The 18,711-nt window shown below is 44.7% G+C and overlaps 1 protein-coding gene across 11 annotated transcripts in view; it reads left to right on the top strand.

The window, feature by feature from the left end:
• The window catches only part of ANK3 (ankyrin 3), a 754,092-nt gene that overhangs the window by 660,246 nt on the left and 75,135 nt on the right, over positions 1–18,711 (top strand). For all 11 annotated transcript variants that reach the window (XM_056795799.1, XM_056795855.1, XM_056795804.1 and 8 more), the window contains one exon: positions 13,303–13,409. In XM_056795799.1, the coding sequence (XP_056651777.1) occupies positions 13,303–13,409 (107 nt within the window). The remainder of the gene's footprint in view (positions 1–13,302; positions 13,410–18,711) is intronic.

Genomic DNA, 18,711 nt, shown 5'->3' with positions numbered 1-18,711 from the left:
CATCTGTTTAGACCCTGGTTCTATAAGCAGGAGCCTCAAGTCCTTTCCACCTAAGAGTTGTCCTTGAGTCATTTAGTTGTGTCCAATTCTCTGTGACCCCATTTGGATTTTCTTGGCAAAGCTACTGGACTGGTTTGCTTTTCCTTTCTTCGGCTCATTTTACAGATGAGGAAACTGAGGTGAATAGGGTCAAGTGACTCACCCAGGGTCATACAACTAATAACTGTCCGATGGCAGATTTGAACTTGGGGTGATGATTCTTCCTGACTCCAGGACCAGCACTCTATCTGTTGTACCACCTAACTGCCTTGTTTTACCTCAGTAGTCAGTCGGTATGTATTTATTGAGCCCCTACACTAAGTGGTGAGCATACAAAGAAAGGCAAAGGCCTTGAGAGGCTCCAATCAAATGGTGAATGAATGGTCTGAGGACAAAACCAGAAGAAATTCCACATCTGGTGGGTAGCGCTAGACATCACACTTACAATCTGGCTCTAGTTGGAGACAAAGAATCTTCCCAGCTTGGTAGGACCTGCTAAAGCTTGTATTCTGCTGGCTTGGCTCTCAGAAATACAGAGTGTGAGTGACAGCTAGGTAGTTCAGTGGATAGAGAACCAAGCCTGGTGATGGGAGGTCCTGAGTTCAGATTTGGCCTTAGACACTTCCTAGCTGGGTGACCCTAAGCTAGTCACTTTCAACTCCATTACCTGGCCCTTACTGTAGTTCTGCCTTCAAACTGACAGGATAAAAGGAAGGAAGGAAGGAAGGAAGGAAGGAAGGAAGGAAGGAAGGAAGGAAGGGAGGAAGGGAGGGAAGGAAGGAGGGAAGGAAGGAAGGGAGGGAGGGAGGGAGGGAGGGAGGGAGGGAGGGAAGGAAGGAGGGAGGGAGGGAGGGAAGGAAGGAGGGAAGGAGGGAAGGAAGGAAGGGAGGGAGGGAGGGAAGGAAGGAGGGAAGGAGGGAGGGAGGGAAGGAAGGAGGGAAGGAAGGAGGGAAGGAGGGAAGGAGGGAAGGAAGGAAGGAAGGAAGGAAGGAAGGAAGGAAGGAAGGAAGGAAGGAAGGAAGGAAGGAAGGAAGGAAGGAAGGAAGGAAGGAAGGAAGGAAGGAAGGAAGGAAGGAAGGAAGGAAGGAAGGAGGGAGGGAGGGAAGGAAGGAGGGAAAGAGGGAAGGAAGGAAGGAAGGAAGGAAGGAAGGAAGGAAGGAAGGAAGGAAGGAAGGAAGGAAGGAAGGAAGGAAGGAAGGAAGGAAGGAAGGAAGGAAGGAAGGAGGGAAGGAAGGAGGGAGGGAGGGAAGGAAGGAGGGAAAGAGGGAAGGAGGGAAGGAAGGAAGGAAGGAAGGAAGGAAGGAAGGAAGGAAGGAAGGAAGGAAGGAAGGAAGGAAGGGAGGGAGGGAGGGAGGAAGGAGGGAGGGAGGGAGGAAAGGAAGGAGGGAAAGAGGGAAGGAAGGAAGGAAGGAAGGAGGGAAGGAAGGAAGGAAGGAAGGAAGGAAGGAAGGAAGGAAGGAAGGAAGGAAGGAAGGGAGGGAGGAAAGAAAAGAAAAAAGAAAAGAAAGGCAGGGTCCCCTCCATACTATGTTATTAGGGGGTCGTTAGTGCATGAGCAATATGATTCTTTGTGGTTACAAAGTGCATTTCCCTATATTCCTTCCTTTCGTCCTTTTACCTGTTTTCCTTATTGGATTGCTCTAGTGATCTGGGAAGATAATATTTGAAAATGCCTCCAACTATAAATGCCAAAGCAAATGAAGAGCCCCACTCTTGGGCTCCCCAGTGAAGGTTTGCTTCCCGCAGGTCCTCCCAGCGCTGGGAACATCCCCTACAAAGCAAGTGGGAAAGCCCAGACCCGGCCGCCGTCTGGCAGTCCTGGCGTAGACTTGTTTGTTCTCTTGTTTCTTTTCCGCGTTATTGTTGAAAGAGAAAGTCTGATGTGGCTTATGTAATTAGTGCGTGTGTCTTAGTTCAACCTGTTCCCATTACCTAACTGGTGTAATATTTAGTTGACGCCTTCGACCTCTAGCGAGGGGCAGGGCTGGGGTAGTTACTAGAAGGAAGTAAGCCAACAGGAGAGACAGGAGAGACAGTCTTTGTCCTCCAAGAGGCTAATGAGACAGATACACGAGCAACTGTTCTTCACCGAGAAATAGAATATACTGCTTAGACTTACTACCACTTCTTCATTTCTTCAGCTAGGTAGGGGTGGACTTAGGTCTTTTTTTTTAGACCCTTGTCTTCCATCTTAGAGTCAATACTATGTGTTGGCTCTAAGGCAGAAGAGTGGTAAGGGCTAGGCAATGGGGGTCAAGTGACTTGTCCAGGGTGACACAGTTGGGAAGTGGCTGAAGCCAGATTTGAACCCAGGACCTCCCGTCTCTAAGCTTGGCTCTCCATCCACTGAGCCACCCAGCTGCCCACATCGTTCTTATTTTTCAACACATAACACACAGGAATCTGTCACTGAGCATTGGCTAAGTGTCTCCTCTATGCTAGGAGCAAGGGAGTACAGAGGTCCTGCCTTCAGGTAGCTTGTATTCTTCTGAGGGAAACAAGCAAGTTTTTAGAGAAATGAAGATAATACACATACCAGGGCACTGCCAGGGCTAGGCGGGTTATCTGAAGACGTCAGGACAGGTCTGATGTTGGAGGGGGAGTTTGAGCTGAGCTTCGAAGGACGCAAAGGCTTCTGGGAAGTGAAGGTAGGGAAAGAAGGCATGCTTGGCATAGAAAATGTCCTGAGCAAAGGTACGGCCCTGGGAGATGGGATGCCAGATGCAAAGATCAGCCAGAAGACCAGTTTAGACCAATGCTGAAACCTTTGCATAGACATCAGGGCCCCTAGAATGAACGTTTCAGGGAACACTTCCTTGTCCATCGTTAAATACAAATTGAACGGGCTCTCGCCTGTATTTAAGGATAAACTCGACCATGAAGTATGGAACAAGGAAAACCAATGCGAGACGAGTAAGCGCCACCCTTGCGAGGTTGTCGGCACGGGGTGCTCCCCGTCCATTGAGCTGAGGGGCTCTAGGTCATGGGAGAGTAAATTGTGTCTCCACAGTGCCATCTGTTCCCTGACAACCCTAGGTAACCCCCATGGACTTGGCAGAATCTCTGTTGGCAGCTGGCCCCAGGAGGATGGCTTCTGGGTTAGTCCCTTTGTCTCTGGTGGCCTCCAAGACCAGTTATTCGGTGGCGATGCTTTCTCTTGAATGCCTTGTCTCCCGTTTGTCTATGAAAGGGGAAACTAAAATAATTACTTAATCTGCATGTCATTGTGAGGTGCTTTATTTTAATACCATTTGTTCATTTGACTCTTTGAGAACCCATTTGGGGTTGTGTTGGCAAAGATAGTAGAGTGGTTTCCCATTTCTTTCTCTAACTCATTTTATAGATGCGGAAATAAGGTTAGGTGACTTGTCCAGGGTCACACAGCTAGTACGTGTCTGAAGCTGGATTTAAATGAAAGTCTTCCTGTCCCCAAGACTATTCAGTCTATTCACTGAGTGATCTAGCGACCCTTTTCATAACAGAGGCAGAAGTTTAGATAATGGTCATAATATATACCATTTGTAAAATTGCTGAAGACTTTACATTACTTCTTTTTTATTTTTTTAAACCCTCACCTTCCGTATTGGTTCAAAGGCAGAAGAGTAGTAAGGGCCAGGCCTTGGAGGTTAAGTGACTTGCCCAGGATCACAACAGCTAGGAAGTATCTGAGGCCAAATTTGAACCTGGGACTTCCCGTCTTCAATCCTGGCTCTCAATCCACTGCTCCACAATATTACCTTTTTTTGATCCTCACAGCAACTCTGGGAGGCTGGTAAAAAGAAGGGAAGTCATTTCCCTACAGCCACAGAGCCAGGCCTGGTGGTCAAGCCAGGGCTAGAATCCAAGTGGTCAGTCAAACTTCCTTCCATTATACCAGTGTCTCAGTGGGTCAACAGAATCATAAAACTATGAGTAAAGGAGCCCACAGAAACCATGGAATTAAACCTTTCATTTTATAGAAGAAGAAACTGAGGTCTGAGGAATTGAAGTGACTTCTCCAAGGTCAACTGAGTGGTAAAGACCAGAGGCGGGATTTGAACCCATCTGCTGTCTCTAGCACTAGTGTTCCTCCTGCATACGGAGGTTAAGCAATAGGCAGGAACATACCCAGCATTCACCGTTAACAAGGGTATCATAGAATGAGAGCTACTGAGCTGGAAAGACACCTTACAGAGAAGCTGGACCAACTACCTCATTATTTTTTAATACGAGAGGAAACTGAGGTCCCGAGATGGAAAGTGACCAAAATGAGTTCAGCGTTTAGCCATTTGAGAACACTCACTTGGAGTCATTTGGGCTTTGACACCGGGTTATATTTGGAAGCAGAAGGGTTTCCATTCATCTCACTCCTGTGCAAGTAGCCATTGGAAGAGTAGGATGTTAATGGTCTTCGAAGGAGAAAGTCGATGAAATCGGGACTTAGAAAACCATCTAGCCTTTATTTAATAGGTGATGAACTGATTGGAGATGAGGGAGGAGCAAGGGAGAAGGAAGAGCCAAGAATGATCCAGAGGCTGTGAACCTGTGTGTCTGGAAAGATGGCGGCACGCTTGGCAAAAAAAAGAGGGAATTAAAGGGGCAGCTGGGTAGCTCAGTGGATTAAGAGCCAGACCTAGAGACGGGAGGTCCTAGGTTCAAATCTGGCCTCAGACACTTCCCAGCTGTGTGACCCTGGGCAAGTCACTTGACCCCCATTGCCTAGCCTTTACCACTCTTCTGCCTCGGAGCCAATAAACAGTATTGACTCCAAGACAGAAGGTAAGGGTTAAAAAAAAAAAAGAGGGAACTGGGAAGAGAGATGACTTCTGACTCTAAACCCAGGCATTTGAAGGGTGGCATCCGTCTCCCGACAAGATTATTGCATTATAACCAGATTCCATAACCGAATAAGCTGATTTTGAATCTAGTCTCTGCCACTATCTGTTTGATCCTGGGTAAATCACTCAGCCTTTCCATCATTTTCCTTTTTCTGTCATACTAGCCAGGATGATAGATGTGAGCTGGTATCTTTGAGGTATTTTAATTTACATTTCTCTACTTGGTAGTCATTTGGAACATTTTTCATGAGCCTAAAGATAATGGCCTCTCAATAATCAATTATTCAGTTGGCCTCAGTTTCCTCCTCTCTAAAATGGGGATAATAACAGCCCCTAGCTCACTGAGTTGCTGGGACGGTTGTGAAATCTACCCAAAGTACTTTACAAACCTGAAAGCAGCACTATAAATGCCAGCTATTCCCACATCCTGGGATTTAGAGCTGAAAAGAGCATCTTAGTGATGAGCTGATCCTTCCTTTTGATTTTTCTAAGGGCAGAATCTGAGACCCACCCTGGCCTGTGTCACATCTTGTTGGGGGTGCTCTGGGTGCTGGTTTTCAGGAGATTGGCCCACCATGTGGCCTTTGGCTTGGGCTAGCAATTCAAGATTGTGTAAAGTTTGGCATCATTCAAGAAGGTGGCAATTGATGGGGGGGTTGGGGGGGGGAGTACAGATGGACCAGGAGCAAGTGTAGTAGCAGAAAGTGGCCCATTTGAGAAGAAAAGTTTGCCAGCAATAATCTGCGGGAACATAAGCAGAATCAAAAGCTAAGACAATCCTATGTGCTGTGTCTTGCCAGCACTATTCAGGTGGCCCATTCAACATGTCTCGAATGTTAGACAGCAGTTACAGATCTTGAAAAGAAAAGCCCAGGGGCAGCTAGGAGCTTCAGTGGATAGAGCACCAGATCAGAAAACTGGAGATCCTGTGTTTAAATGGGGCCTCAGACACTTCCCAGCTGTGTGACCCTGGGCAAGTCACTTGACCCCCATTGCCTAACCCTTACAGCTCTTCTGCCTTGGAACGAATACACAATATTGACTCTAAGGTGGAAGGGAAAGAAAGAAAGAAAGAAAGAGAAAGAGAGAGAGAGAGAGAGAGAGAGAGAGAGAGAGGGAGAGAGAGAGAGAGAGAGGGAGGAAGGAAGGAAGGAAGGAAGGAAGGAAGAAAGGAAGGAAGGAAGGAAGGAAGGAAGGGAGGGAGGGAGGGAGGGAGGGAGGGAGGGAGGGAGGGAGGAAGGAAGGAAGGAAGGAAGGAAGGGAGGGAGGGAGGGAGGGAGGGAGGGAGGGAGGGAGGGAGGGAGGAAGGAAGGAAGGAAGGAAGGAAGGAAGGAAGGAAGGAAGGAAGGAAGGAAGGAAGGAAGGAAGGGAAGAAGGAAGGGAGGCAGGCCAAGGAGATATTTAAAATGCCAAACTTTATTGCTTTTAAATTTAACATAATTTTAGGGGTGGTTATATTTTTTATATGTAACATAACCCAATATATAATAATAATGAAATACTTATAATTTGTTGTAACTGTAATAAATTATAATCAATATGCTTACCCAAGAGAAACAAATTCTCACATGACCTATGTTTAGTGTAATTTCTTTAATGAACAAAAAAAATCTATTTTCTTCTCCCAAGTGAAAAGAAAAGAAACCCTTGTAACAAACACGCACAATCAAAAACAAATTCCCACGTGTCCAAAAACGTTTAATTTTTGTCTGTGTTGACTTCTGGTAGTCATTCCAGCCCAGCTTCCTATTGGGCTTTAGCTCACTTGAGTTTTCATTCAGAATTGGCAGATAATTTACCCCAAGTTTAGTTTGATTTGGAAAACCCCAAAAGGGCTGGAAATGTCTCAGAAACTTGCTGCTCTGATTTCTGGTCAGCTAAAAAAATTTTTTTAACGTACAATATGGTTGGAGGAAAAACGCACCTAAAGAAGAGATCTGTTGTCCACTGTCAATGTCAAGAAGTGGCCATTCAATGTTTGTTCCCATCGTCAGCTGCCGCCCGCCCATCAGTAATTCTGCCCTGGCACCAGTCCACCTTCTAGCACATGGTGCCATTATCCTTGAGGTTTCATCTTTCAAGGGCTCTTGCTCCAGCAAAGGGAGGCTTGTACACTTCTTCCCATTATGCCTCAACTGGGAAGTGTTACTCTTCCCCAGAGCAGAAGCACTCCAGGTTTCTTCTGTCCATGGCGGGCAGGGATAGGATCTAGCCGGCTGAATTTGCCGAGGTTTAATTCACTTTGTATTCTCTGAATCTATCACCCACCTAAAGGTTTTCAGGCAATTAGAAGCAACTATCAATGGCAGCTAATTAGTGAACATTTATTAATAGGTGCCTGTGCTGGGAACTAGAGATCTGGGCACAGAGTCAATGAAAACCAACTCTCTAGGAGCTTTGGTTCTGTGTGGAATCTAGATATATAGAGAGGGAGGCAGGTAGATGGCTCAGGGGTTTGAGAAACAGGCAGGCCTGGGTTCAAATCTAGCTTCAGATATTTCTCAACTGTGTGACCCTGGGCAAGTCCCTTACCCCTTCTCTGCCTTGGATCCAATACACAGGATTGGTTCTGAGATTGAAGATAAGAGAAGAATGCAATATGAATACAAGATAGTGAGGGAGAGAGGGGGCATTGGTGTTGGGTGAATGTGGGAAGTGTCATGTAGAAGATGCTTCTTAAAGGAAAAGTGGGATGCTGTGGAGTTGATAGGAGATTTTAGAGAGGGCGGTAGCGAGGTGGCTCAGTGGATAGAGAGCTGGGCTAGAGACTGGAGGCTTTCTAGACCTGAAGATCAGCCAGTGCAAAGGCAAAGAGATGGGGGGACGGGCAGAGAGTGGGCCACTTTGACTGAATGTGGAGTATATTCAGCCTAGAAAGATAGGTCGGGATCAGACTGTGAGGGACCTAAAAGATCAGAGGATTTCCTTTCTGGTTCTCGAAGGACGTCACTGGAAATTATTCAGGCCATCAAGTATATCAGTGAGATCTGAACTGAAGGAAACAAAGTGAATGAAGGACCAATTGGAAGGGGGGGAGAGCCTGGAGACATGGGGGTCAGTGAGGAGGCCACTGTGATCATCTAGGCAAGAGCAGATGGGAGCTTGAGCTGGGGCAGTCACCACATGAGTACAGAGAAAGGGGCTGAAACAAGAGATGTTGAGAAAGCACAAATAGCAAGAATTGGCAATTAGTTCAATATATAGAGGGGGGAACTGGGTGTGGAGTCAGGAAGACCTGAGTTCAAATGTGGCCTCATACTTTCCAGCTGTGTGACAGTGGGCAAGTCATTTAACCTTGTTTGCCTCAGTTTCTTCTTCTGGAAGATGAACTGGAGAAGGAAATGACAAACCACTCCAGGATCTTTGCCTAGACAATCTCAAATTGAGTCATCAACAGTTTGGCCACAACAGAAATGACTGAACTACAGTTGAAATATAGAATAAGGGAGAATGAGGAGCTGCAGGTAATGACAGATTATAAACCTGAGAGACAGACTCAAGAGTGACACCCGTAATAGAAAAGAGGAAGGCAGAGCTAAGATATGAAGGGAAGGTTGATGAGCTTCTTTTTGGACTAGTTGAGTTTAAGGTGAGTCTAGCACTTCCAGCAATAACTGTTTGCCTATATAGCTAATAAATTAGCTTACTTGCATTAGAAATATTTCTGGGGTAGCTGGGTAGCTCAGTGGATAGAGCCAGACCTAGCAATAGGAAGTCCTAGGTACAAATCTGGCCTCAGAAACTTCCCAGCTGTGTGACCCTGAGCAAGTCACTTAACCTCAATTGCCTAGCCCTTACCACTCTTCTACCTTGGAACCAGTTTTTAGTATTGATTTTAAGCCAGAAGGTAAGGGTTTAAAAAATCAGAGAAATCTTGCCCTTATGCCCTCTTCATTTCCACATTCAGCATTTCTATTAGACCAGCCTTATATTCCGTGGCTGAAGCCTGGACGTCCACTGCCTTGTGAGGGCAATGGGTGTGTTTACTATCCTCTTTCATCTTGGGCAAAGGTCTGGTAAGGAGTTATTTTGGGAAAGTATTAATCTCTTTGGAGTCAGTGAGCAGGGCCACCAGGAGTCAGGCTTGGGATTCTCCATGGCAAACATTTTTGTTTGAATAAGATGATAGATTTAGAGCTGGAAAGAAACGAATTGTGCCCTTAAAAGTGTCCCAGATGCAAGAGGCACGGCTCCCGGGAGTGTTGAGATAATGTGAATGGAATATGCCTTCTGTATCATGGTGGACTCCAACCCAGAAATTCTTGACAAGCAAATGGGAATTGTCCTTAATGCAGTCTTTGTTGTTATGTACAAGATCCACAGCAGATCACCATGGGCAAGCCATTTAATCTTTTCAGGCCTCAGTTTCCCCATTTGTAAAGTAGGGATAAAAACACTGTTCAGCTGACTAAATAGTACTATTATAAAGATTTAAGATGTATTTAAATCTCTTTGCAAACTTTAAAGGGCTATGTACATGGCTACCATGATTATCATGATAGAGAACAAGTATGGCGGAGTGAATAATGGAGACCTGAGCTTGAATTCTGCCATTGACAAATAATGACTGTGCAACCTTCAGCAAGAAAGTGAACTTCTGAATTCTAGATCCTTGAGGCATTTCTTTGTAGATCGGAAGTTGAAGACAGAGTAGTTTAATGAGGGGATAGTTTCTCCTCAGCATTTCTACACAGGAAAGAAATCACTATCCAGTCAAAAACTAGACATTATGAGAGCTGCAGGCCAATGAGGATGACTTTGCATACCATTTTATCTGCCCTTTCAACCAGTTAGCCAAATGAAGGGGGAAAGGGTAAAATCTTTGAAAAGGGAAGAGTATAAACCATCTACATTGGAAGGCTCTTAGCCATCACCTTGTGAGGGCCTCCCACCCCTCATCCCTCACTTCAAGGGCGAGGAAGCTGACATTCAGAGATTCACTTGCCCGAATAATCTGATTTATTTTTGTCCAATGACTAAGACTGAGAATTGCACAATAAACAATATTTGAGGATGAGTGAGTGCCCGCATGAATCAATCACATGATTTTACACGTATGGTGCTGCCAATAATTGCGACTCAATAGTCGATGCCCATGATGCCTTGTCATGTCATAAAATCCAATAACCAGTGCTGGCCAACCACAATCAACATTTATCTCCTATGCTACTTTCACTTTAGTTTTAATGAATGAATGAAGCTCTTATTAAGCACTGGGGATTCAAACCGAAAAAAGTAAGGCATTCCTTACTTTTCAGAAGCTCCCATTCTAATAGGGGAGACAGTACATGGGGAAGGTTGCAGCCCCAAATCAGAAGGAAGAGTCCCATGATCCTCGGGGCACAGCAGCAAAGCATATGGCGGCAACTCGTCTTCAGTGAGAAAATTGTGTCAATTTCTGATTGTGAACCATTCAGCCCTGGAGTCTTTGGACTGGTCGCCTTATCCCATGGATAAGGAGTAAGGCAGAGTGACAGGGTGGCCTCAGAAGACCTGGGCTTAAAAGATTGGCTTTGTTGGACCATCATCTCTGTGACTCAGTTTCCTCAATTCTAGATGAGCTGATCAGACTAGATGGCTCTGAAGTTGAAACCTGTGATATGCATGATCAGTCTTGGCTATCGTCACCAAATCTACAATACATATTAGAGATGAGACCTGAACCCAAGTCTTGTTGGCCAGCTACCTCGAGGTGCCAAGTACTCTCTCCTACAAGTCCGTTTCTTCCAGGCACACTTTGGAGCATTCTGGCCGAGAAGGCGCACAGAATGGGTAATACCTGCTCGCACTTCTCGAGTCCACAGCTCTCTCCCTCTGAACAGTCTATGGAGGTCTCAAGTTTCAGACTGTATGTGTAAACACGAGCCGAGTGACATCGGTGCTCTCTTATGGGCTGTTTTGCTCATGCTATGAATTTGTCAGCCTGTGGCCCTCTGGGAAACCATAGACAGGTGCCCAGTGGACATGTGTTTATGTCAGTCACTCCACAAGCATTTTTTGAGCTACTATATGCCTGTATACCAACAAAGGTAGCTAGAGAGATGGTTCAGCGGATAGAGTGCTGGGTCTGGAGTCAAGAAGACCTGAGTTCAAATCTGGCCTCAGATACTTATTGCTGTGTGACCCGCAGCTAGTCCCTTAGCCCTACTTGCCTCAGTTTCCTCATCTGTAAAATGAGCTGGAGAAAGGAATGATAAACCACTACTGTATTCTTGCCAAGAAAACCCCAAATGGGGTCACAAAGAGTCACATAGATAGGACTGAAATAACCTATGGGCTCCTGTGTGAGGAAGAAATGATAATATCCCATTATATCATTATAACAGGCTTAGCTTCAGTTGGCTAAGGGCGGTTTAAATTTACCAAGACTTACCAATATTCTTGAATTAACCTCTTTAACTTCCCAAATCCAATAAAACTGCCCTAGATGTCGGAATATAACACTAGAGCCCCTGGTTGGGCTCAAAGCACCGGGAAATGATGCTCTAAATAACTTTTATTATGAACGAAATAAATGCAAAGTGAGTAGGGCTAGGAAGGGCAAAGCAGCCTGGGAGAGCTCGGTGGTGGCGCAGTGACTCTAATAAATACTGCATGATGGCCCTGATATCCCTTTTTGTATGATATAATTGATCATTTCAATAATTAATGCCTGCCACTCATGAGTCTATGTTTCTATGGTAGATAATTTACTAGAATTACAAAGGTAACACGATGTTATTTGTTGATTAGATTTCTTTAGAATGTATCCCTTGTGATTAAAAATGATGCTGGGCCCGGGCCCAAATACAAAGGGTACAGGCCTCATGAAAGAATGGACTAAAATCTGCCCAATGTCATATTCCAAAGAGAAGCCTAGTCATCGCTCGCCAAAGGCTAGCAAACATCCTTGGGTCTTCCACCACTCCGAGTACATGATGGCGGGGTCCATCTGTTGCTCCCAGATAGAATTTGGAACATTTCTAAATTGATTTGTTATGTCTAAAACAGCTGATTGATATTGATTGACATAATATATATATATATATATTATGTATGTATGTATATTTTAAACCCTTACCTTCTGTCTTGGAATCAATACTGGGCATTGGTTCCAAGGCAGAAGAGTGGTAAGGGCTAGGCAAAGGGTGTCAAGTGACTTGCCCAGGGTCACACAGCTGCGAAGTGACTGAGGTCAGATTTGAACCCAGGACCTCCCATCTCTAGGTCTGATTCTCAATTCACTAAGCCACCCAGATGCCCCCAAATCAGGTATCTTTTTGAAGCGTCATGTACTCAGTCCTAATCCTCTCCAGGATCTGTGAGTCGTAGAAAAAGCTTCCAGGTGACAGAATGAATAGGAGGGTCAAAACCATCTCTTCACCTGAGGTTGACTTCTCCAGATAAGTGATTGTTAGCCTGTCATTATTTGATCTCCAGACCAAATAACCATTTCCCTAGGAAAAGTGCATAAGCCATTGGTTTAATTATTATTTTTTAACCCTTACTTTCTATCATAAAATTAATATTAAGCATCAGGTCCAAGGCAGAAGGGCATTAAGGGTTGAACTGAGGTTAAGTAACTTGCCCAAGCCTACAAGTATCTCAGGCCAAATTTGAACCCAGGACGTCCCCTCTCTAGGTCTGGCTCTCAACCTACTGAGCCACCTAGCTGCCCCTCTAGGTTTCATTGTGAAATGAAAGTCGCTTTTACTTGGAGAACTGGAAATAATTGGAGACACTATGAGATGTCGTAAAATTGGGTTTGAGAATTACTAGCCTTTTCTCTTTTTCCTGGGTAGAAGAAACATCAATCAATCAATCAACCAAACATTTATTAATTATTTGATTTATTATTAACTTAATTGATTAATTAAATATAAGGGGGCTGGTATATACTGGCATTAGGCTGGGTACTGAGGATATAAACAGAAAGAAGCAGGCCCTGCCTTTATCAAAGCAATGAACAATAATGAAGTGACTCCTGTGTGCCAGGCACTGTGCTAAGGTAAGCGCTGACAATACAAAGGCAATCTCTGCTCTCAAGGAGGTCACAGTCTAATGACTGAGACAACATGTAAACAACTGTGCCCAAACAAGAGACATTCAGGACAATCCGACAAGGAGAATGGCACTAGAAGGGTGATGGGAAAGATTTCTGGTAGAAGATGCATTATTCTCTTGGTGGGGACACCATGTGTGCACCCACAGGTCAATGTACCATCACTAGAAGGGTAACAACTGCATCCCCCAGAGAATAAAATATAACCGAGAATTGCGATCGATGTATAACTTCCACCTGCCACCTTTAATGACCTTAGACTTAACAGCTGGCCTCCCAGTTAAAGGGGAGAAGAAAGAAAAGCAGGTCGATGTTGGAAGTTAGAGAACTGTGGCCTAATGAGAAACAGGTTGTGTTGGAGAAGATGGGGTGTTTAATGGGAATTCGCCCTCTTTTGTTTTTCAGCACTTGACATTTACAAGGGAATTCGATTCCGATTCTCTTAGGCATTATAGCTGGGCTGCAGACACTCTGGACAATGTCAACCTTGTCTCGAGCCCCATCCACTCTGGGTAAGTGACCTAAGGTTTTTTCTTCCTCGTTAAGTTGGGGGGGGGGGGTGGCTTTTGTTCCTTGAGTGTCATGAATCTGACGTGACATGCAAGAGATACATGTGCCTAAGATGCTTACCAAAAAGCTTTATTGTTGAAGAAGGGTGCTCTGCACTGGGGAGCCTTCAAGATACTATTAGATAGGCAGAGCTTTACAAATTGCTCCCGTCCGCCATTTTGCCCTGTAGTAGTAGGAATCTACCAACATGAGTGATGGGTACAACAGGAGCAAACAAGAGCAAACTTCTTGTAAAAGCACTTCAGATTTAATACTTTGGGGTTGCATTTCCTCGAAATCCAGCTAGAATTGATCTAGGAAAAGCATGAACTGCCAAAGGATGTATTAATCTACTTTGCTGTTCTCTTGTGTGGTTTGCTTTTAATGGTGACCAATGACCTGTGATGTTGCTTAAATGACTCGTAAGCTTTCATGTTTTTATTATCCCCCCCCCCCAAACAAATAGAGGCCTGAGATTTAACTGAAAATTAATTGTGTTCCATTCCTTATAAAATCGATGCTCAATTGCGAACCAGAAGCCATTCCTATAGTCAGCTCAACAAGGATTCCCTACTTGTCTGCTACATGCTTAAAATTGCAACTTGATTTAGATGTGTGTGTATGAGCTAAGTGATAACAGTAGATGAGTCCTGAAGAACTGCCCTAGTCTCCAGGACTTTTAGAGTTATCCAAGATTACGCAGGTAGTGAATACTGTCAGAGGTAAAATTCGAACTCGGCTCTTCTGCAGTTATGACTTTATTACCCCAAACTACTTATTACCAGACTCTGGATTACACCCAATGTATTATTTAAATAAATAACTCAGTTATTTATTTAAATTATTTAAATAAACAAATAAAGCTATAAGAAAGTAAAATGTACCCACATCTATTATGTTATAATAAAAACAGTTCGAAGCACATAGTAGGTACTTAAATTCTTGATGGGTTGAGAAGCTGGATAAATCTGAGGATGAGAAGGCATGAATGGGGATGGGAGAAGCCTGGTGAGATCTGCCCTCAAGGAGCTAATGGGGGAGATAGCATACAACTAGCCATGTGCATAGAAGAGGCATACATTGTAAACAGAAGGCATCTAATAGGGAGGTAGGAGTTTTGTTTTAAAGGAGGCTAGAGAAGCCAGGAAATTCTGCTTTGGGGAAAGACTGCAGAGGTCGCCAAATGCAGCCCTCTTGCTTTCCAGGTTAGGTTAGGCAGACAGGGAGGTTACTTGCCCAGGGTCACATGAGGTAGGATTCAAACTCAGAACTTCTTGACTCCACACTTTTAGAACCAAATTGATTAACACAGCTTTAATCATTTTAGAATTGGGAATTTTTTGATAACAGATTCAAAAAGTCTTGTAGAATTTAGCTTCAACATCTGCTCAGATAAATAGTCCGGATTTGTTACCCTGATGTGGAGTTAGCGATGGCTGTATTGCTGTTTAAAGCCCCCAGCCCCCAGCCTTAGGTCCAGGCCTGAGCAGCGGTCCATGTCAACATAGGCTGGAAGCCATGATTGTTCTAAAGAGTCAGGTCATTTGGTCCAAACAGTCTCTGGCTTACTCTGGCCTGACTGAAGCCCTTCCCTATCCTGGTCATACTTACCCCAGCTAGGCTGCCTCAGAATTCTTACCATGGGCTCTGCTGAGGGCTTTCTGCCTCCCTGACTCTTCTTCCCCATTACATGATTTTCTGGATTCTTCCTTCCCCTAGCTAATATCTATCCAATTCCATCCTTCTTCCTTTGCCATAGTATCCATCTTCAGGGATAGGAGGAGGAGGGAGACTCTGCTCTGAAGGTCCCAGGAAACCCTACTTGACTGCTGATCCCTGTCTCCACTGTTGGCCATTAGCAGCTATAAAAAAAGAAGGAAAAGGGGAACACCTAGGTGGCTCAGTGAATAGAGAGCCAGGCCTAGAGATAGGAGGACCTGGGTTCAAATCTTGATTCAGACACGTGTCCATAGACAAGTCACTTAACTCTCATTACCTAAATCTTACTTCTCTTCTGCTTTAGAACCAATTCAAAGTTTTGATTCTAAGGTAGAAGGAACAGGTTTAAGAAAAATAAGAACAGGGAAAGTCATAATCACAAGCTCCCTAGATGCTGTCTGTCTCTCCCCCACTTAGGTCACTGGAAAGAGTCTTAGGAGTCAGAAGACCTTAGTTCAAATCCTACCCCTCATGCTTAGTACCAGTGTGCCCTTGGACAAATCACTAATCACCTCCAAATCTCAGATTCCTCATCTGTCAAGAGAGAGAATTGGAGTACAAGGCTTCTGCAGTCCTTCCCAGCTCTGCAACTCCTTCCTATCACCATGTTTCCCATAATTCTTCCCTTCTCCCTGCCACCATCATTATATACTCTCCCAGGAAGCCACAGCCAATAATTGGGAGTTAGGAAGTTCCCTTTTTCTCTGTCTGGGGGCCGGATGGATTCCTCCATCTCCCAAGATGGCACTCAGTTCATTTTTCCCTAGATGTAACATGGTGCATGGTGAAAAGGTACCAGCCCTAGAACAGAGAACTAGCTTAGTGTTATGAACAGGGTGAGTAGCTGGGTGGCCCACTGGATTGCCTGCTAGAACTTAAGTCAGGAAGATTCATCTTCCTGAGTTCAAATCTGGACACTTACTTGCTATGTGATCCTAACAGTATAAGGGCAAGTCATGTAACCCTGCTTGCCTCAGTTTCCTCATCTGTGTAGAGAAGGAAATGGCAAACCAGTACAAGATCTTTGCTAAATAAAACCCCAAATGGGGTCATGAAGAGTCAGACGTGATTGATCTGGCATGTCTCAAACCACTGAACAACCACCTGATGAATGCACTCCTGCACTTGGATTCCTGAAGACCTGAGTTTGAATTCTGCCTCTGACACTTGTGATCTCTTTGGCAATAGGGAAGTCACTTTAACCTCTGAGCCTCTTTCCTCCTCTCTGAAATGGAGATAATAATAGTTCCCAGGGTGTGTGGCTGACTCATGTCTATAAGTCACTCTGGAAACTTTAAAGTACTTTTTCTTCCCTCTCCCTCCCTGCTAGCTATTATTAATATCCCATGAGAGGCTGTGCCTCTGGGAAATGCCTTCTGAGCCCCGAGCCAAGCCAAGGCACAGAGGAGCTTTTATAACTCAGCTCTGGAATAAGGCAGGACCGCCTGCATATTCCACATCTAAAAGGAAGAATTGATTGAGGTGGTGACTCGAGGGCTCCCCTTCCCTGTTGATTGAGCTGAGAGTCAAGTACTCGGTATAGGGGATACTGTTTTTAGAAGAGGCCAAAGTACCACACTGTGTCGTGTGTTTCTTGCTGGCTCAGCCCCATCTCTATTCTCCTGTTCCTTTACGGTTCAAGGAACGCAGAACGAAGTATGACTTCAGATCTCAAAGCTGAGAGTGCCAGGGGGTAGCTCCGGAACTTTAGAATGTTTGGGAAAGGGGCAGGCCTGGAGTCAGGAGGTCCTGGGTTTAAATCTGGCCTCAGACACCTCCTAGCAGGGTGACCCTGGGCAAGTCACTGAACTCTAATGGCCTAGATTTTGCCGCTCTTCCAGAAGGTAAAGGTGTTTAAAACAAAATCCAGAATATTTGGGAAAGATAATTGAAAATTCTGGTTCGTTCTAAGATTTTAGAATTGGCCATCCCAAAAAGTGTTTGAGCTTGGCCCACAGAGCCGCTGGTTTTATTGTTTTTCTGATGGTTACTTTTTTCCTTTGCTTATCATTGACATTTTCTGTTGCTTGCTTCTAATTATCTTATATTAATTTTTCCCATTTGCTTTCTAAATTATTTTGCAGCTGTTCTTCTCCACTTCCCCAGTATGATTCAAGGTGATAACTGTGTCCTTTATGTGAAATCATCCTCCGTTATTTTCTTTTGAATCGATGTGCCCTCTTTGCCCACAGTTAGCTGTGTAGATGTCTGTAGTGCACCAGCATTTGTCGTCCTGCTGTCTTTCAAACTAGAACCATTCACTCGTTAGCAAAACTCTAGGTTTGTTTCTTCCACACTAGTACTGTGCTTGCCATTCCTAGGTCCCCAAGGGAACAAAATTCGAATTAGCCTTAAATTTCCACACGTTCGATTTTCTTGGGAACAAAATTATCCGTAAGAAACGTGGGACAGATCTCTCTCCTTTCCAAATGTGGCCAAAGCAAAGTTCAGGTGCCCCTACCTACCATCGTCCATCGAGGACGTGTCAATCAACAACCAGGAAACCTCCAAATGAGAGATGGCATTGGGTGAGCTCCGGCCATGTGCAGGGCCCTTGGAAAGAGTAGAGATGGCCCTGTTGGCTTGGAAATGGTCTTAGCAATTTTTTTTCTTACCTCTTGGGCCCAGGGGCTCCCCTGGGTGGGGGATTTAATCTGCTTTAACATGGTGGACGTAATGAAAAGAGAATGATTATTTACGCCATTCCAGATCAAATACACGGATGATAACATAAATAAAAACCCAACGTCCAGAAGCATTTCTCTAAGGAGAATGACGAATAATAATCCACTCCTGCCTCTGGGCCTTTCCGTGGCTCTGGCTTCTTGTCTACTATAAGGACAGCCCTGGCCTCCCGCACCGTGCTAAGTCGAGGCATCCCTTCATTGGGCTCGCAGAGACGATCTTAAGATCGGAGCTGCTTCTCTGGCCGGAGGCTCAGGCCATGGCACATGCCTCAGTGGAAACACTAGCCTGACCTGTAGGAAGCAAGAGGCCAGCTTGTTATTGGCCCAAAGCTCTTTGCTTACTCATGCCTGCTGGCTAATCTTTCTCCATCGTAACCTGATTTTGCCAGTAATGCTGTTTAAGTAAAGGATTTTGAATCCCCTTTTAAATTCTTCTGCATATTCCAATCAAATTTTTTTCTTAAACCTTTACTTAAGCCTTAAAATCAGTACTAAGTATTGGGGGGCAGCTGGGTGGGTCAGTGAGTAGATGAAGAGCCAGGCTCAGAGATGGGAGGTCCTTGGTTCAAATATGGTATCAAACACTTCTGAGCTGGGTGACCCTGGACAAGTCACTTGACCCCCATTGCCTAGCCCTTACTGCTCTTCTGCCTCGGAACCAATACATAGTATTGATTCTAGGACAGGATAATGTTTAAAAAAAAAGAAAAAGAAAAATTGTTTTTACATTGAACTAGCATTTAATAAATACTTAAAAAAAAACCCAAACCTCTTCTGTTTTAGAATTGATATTAATTATTGCTTCCAAGGCAGAAGAGCAGCAAGGGTGAAGCGATGGGGGTTAAGTGACTTGCCCAGG

Source organism: Monodelphis domestica, chromosome 1, assembly GCF_027887165.1.
Source record: "Monodelphis domestica isolate mMonDom1 chromosome 1, mMonDom1.pri, whole genome shotgun sequence".
Lineage (NCBI taxonomy): Eukaryota > Metazoa > Chordata > Mammalia > Didelphimorphia > Didelphidae > Monodelphis > Monodelphis domestica.
Note: the sequence above shows the minus strand (reverse complement) of the source record. Positions and strands in the feature narration are given on the sequence as shown.